At 39.4% G+C, this 2,541-nt stretch overlaps 1 protein-coding gene across 3 annotated transcripts in view; it reads left to right on the forward strand.

Moving 5' to 3' along the window:
• Window positions 1–2,541, forward strand: part of git1 (G protein-coupled receptor kinase interacting ArfGAP 1) — a 44,398-nt gene that overhangs the window by 26,144 nt on the left and 15,713 nt on the right. For all 3 annotated transcript variants that reach the window (XM_015395753.1, XM_015395752.1, XM_015395751.1), the window contains 2 exons: window positions 1,098–1,195; window positions 1,597–1,708. In XM_015395753.1, coding sequence (XP_015251239.1) covers window positions 1,098–1,195; window positions 1,597–1,708 — 210 coding nt within the window. The remainder of the gene's footprint in view (window positions 1–1,097; window positions 1,196–1,596; window positions 1,709–2,541) is intronic.

The following is a 2,541-nucleotide window of genomic DNA, read 5'->3' on the forward strand; positions in this document are numbered from 1 at the left end:
ATGACATATAGCAATATTTCATTAGTAAAAGAGATTGATATGGTGTTTTTAAATGGCAATATATCAGCATATGAAGATATTGGAATATTTTAATGTATCAATATTTTTTCCCTCGTCTTTAGAAGTTTTGTAAAAAAAAAAGTTTTAGAGGAAGAAGAAGTAGTATTTCTTTTTTTTTTTTTTAGACTTTAGAAACTCAGAAGCTGATCAAATATCGGGTTAAATATCGGTGTGGTGGCCGATGTCCGATATTGTTTTAAGACCGATACCGATAGGGGGCCGATTATATCGTGCATCCCTAATATCAATTAAGCTCAAGTACTGTAAAACTGTAGTGATGCCAATCAAATAAGTCTGAAATATGAGACAAAATTCCAAATGTATTCAAACGATTCAAACAGCACAACTAACTTGGCTTATAAAAAAAAAACAAAGTGGTACAACTGCAAACACAACTTGATAAATAGTCATCTCATGATAAAAACGATAAATTCAAATTGTTATTGTGGGGAATTTCTTTGACGATGTATCGCACACGATAAAATATCGCCCATCCTTACTGCTGAGAATGAGAATGTGTTTTATTTTATAATTCCTGACCGACACGTGGCTAGCCAAAAGTCTGAAATACCTCTAGTCAATCAACTTGGATATAAAATCAGTTTTTTTGGGGAGGGGGTGCTGAAAATGAGGCTTAATGCTGCAGGGAGGGATTATAGGACGGACTGAGGGAGAGGAAGGCCAAATGTGGTGAGGGCAGGAGGAGAGTAGGAGCTCGGAAGTGCCGCACAGATTCCTCGTCTTTCCTCCTCCTCCGCTCTTTTTCTTCTTTGGGTTTCTTCTCTCAGTAACAGCAATAAAATGTTCAGGCAGAAAAGCTGCAGGTAAGTGGCTCAGAGACATCCACACACTTAATCTACTCGCCGAAACGTTAAACAGAGATTTTAAATGTACTGAAGAGATTTTCTTGAACTGTGTCTGCCTCCGTGTGGGTGGCTGGACTGTGAGTTGGATGTGGGTGGCTGAGCATGCGCCAGCTTGGTTGACCTTGTTGCTTTAACACACACGCATGTAATTGATTGTTTTGTTTTCTGCAGTGTGGTTGACGACACAGAACCACAGCACTCTGGTAACGGAGCGGAGCGCCGTCCCGTTCCTGCCGGTCAATCCTGAATACTCTGCCACACGGAACCAGGTACAGACACGGCACACCATCACTCAGACACACGTGCACGCACAGACAAAGATTCAGGAAAAGGAAACTGTGCCAAAAAACTGTGCTGTTTCTTTCTCCATCAGACTCTATCTTAGCTCTACTGGGACACATTACTTTAAACTGTCCTCTTTTTTTGTCTCCTGCAAATACCGGCAAGCTCTACGTAATTGCAGGGTTTATGTGCTTTAGCGCATAATTGTTTCTCTGGAAGCCCAGTGTCTTGTATGACCGGGTTTTTCCACGACACATGGTAGCTGACCACAGGAGTCACTCTGAAACGGGGCCTGCAAACAGATGCGTGCAGGTTTGAGTGAAGGTCAGGAGGCTGCGGCAGTGTGTGAATGTCTGTAACGATCAGTTTGGACTTTTTCCTCCCTCAGGGCCGTCAGAAGCTGGCCCGTTTCAACGCCCGGGAGTTTGCCACGCTCATCATTGACATCCTGAGCGACGCCAAGCGGAGACAGCAGGGGAAAGGACTCAGCAGCCCTACTGGTAAGACTGAGAGGAAAAGGTTACCACGGATTAGCCTTTAGAAAGGAGGAGGCTTATAAGATGGAAGGAGAAAAAAGGGGAAACAAAAATGATAATGATAACTAAAGTCACACAATTCTCAAATAAAAAAACAAACAAATATTTTAGTAACAAATCAAATTAAACATCAATAGATACCGAATGGTGAAGGCAGCAATGCATCTCCAGGCTGCTGAATGCACCGATGCAGAGTTTTCCAAACTTTCCCTTTAGTTTACCACAAAGTTTTTGCTCTCCCTTGGAAAAAGTCTCTAAATCTGCTCCTACTAACGAAAAGTCAACAGCAGTAGAATAAATATTGTAATAAAATTAACTTAAATCCACTTCAAATTTCTTAACACACAACCTAAAAATTGCTATTATTTTTGGTTTAGCTATTTATTCTACTATGTAATTAAACATTACAGGGTTTCTGCGAGTCATTAAAAAATCATAAAATAATTTTTTTAATTAAGGCCTTAATTGGCATTAAAATTCATTAAAATGTGATTATTGTGGCGTTTGAAAGGTTTTATAAAAAAAAATACACCTATAAAAACAATTTCCTCAGGTTTATCAAATATAACTGACACCACGTGTCAGAACTGCTTCGGTTGATCTTAAAGCCATATGTTCGGAAAAGAAGCTCAAGGTTAGGAAAAATCCATAGAAAATTTATATTTCAACAAAAGTGGTTGGTAAAAATCCTTAAAGTCAACCCCTGTACATATACATATATATATATATATTAGGGCTGCAACAACGAATCGATAAAATCGATAAAAATCGACTTTTCAAAGCGTTGGCAACGAATT

Source organism: Cyprinodon variegatus, unplaced genomic scaffold (genome assembly GCF_000732505.1).
Source record: "Cyprinodon variegatus isolate N-32 unplaced genomic scaffold, C_variegatus-1.0 Scaffold759, whole genome shotgun sequence".
Classification (NCBI taxonomy): Eukaryota; Metazoa; Chordata; class Actinopteri; order Cyprinodontiformes; family Cyprinodontidae; genus Cyprinodon; species Cyprinodon variegatus.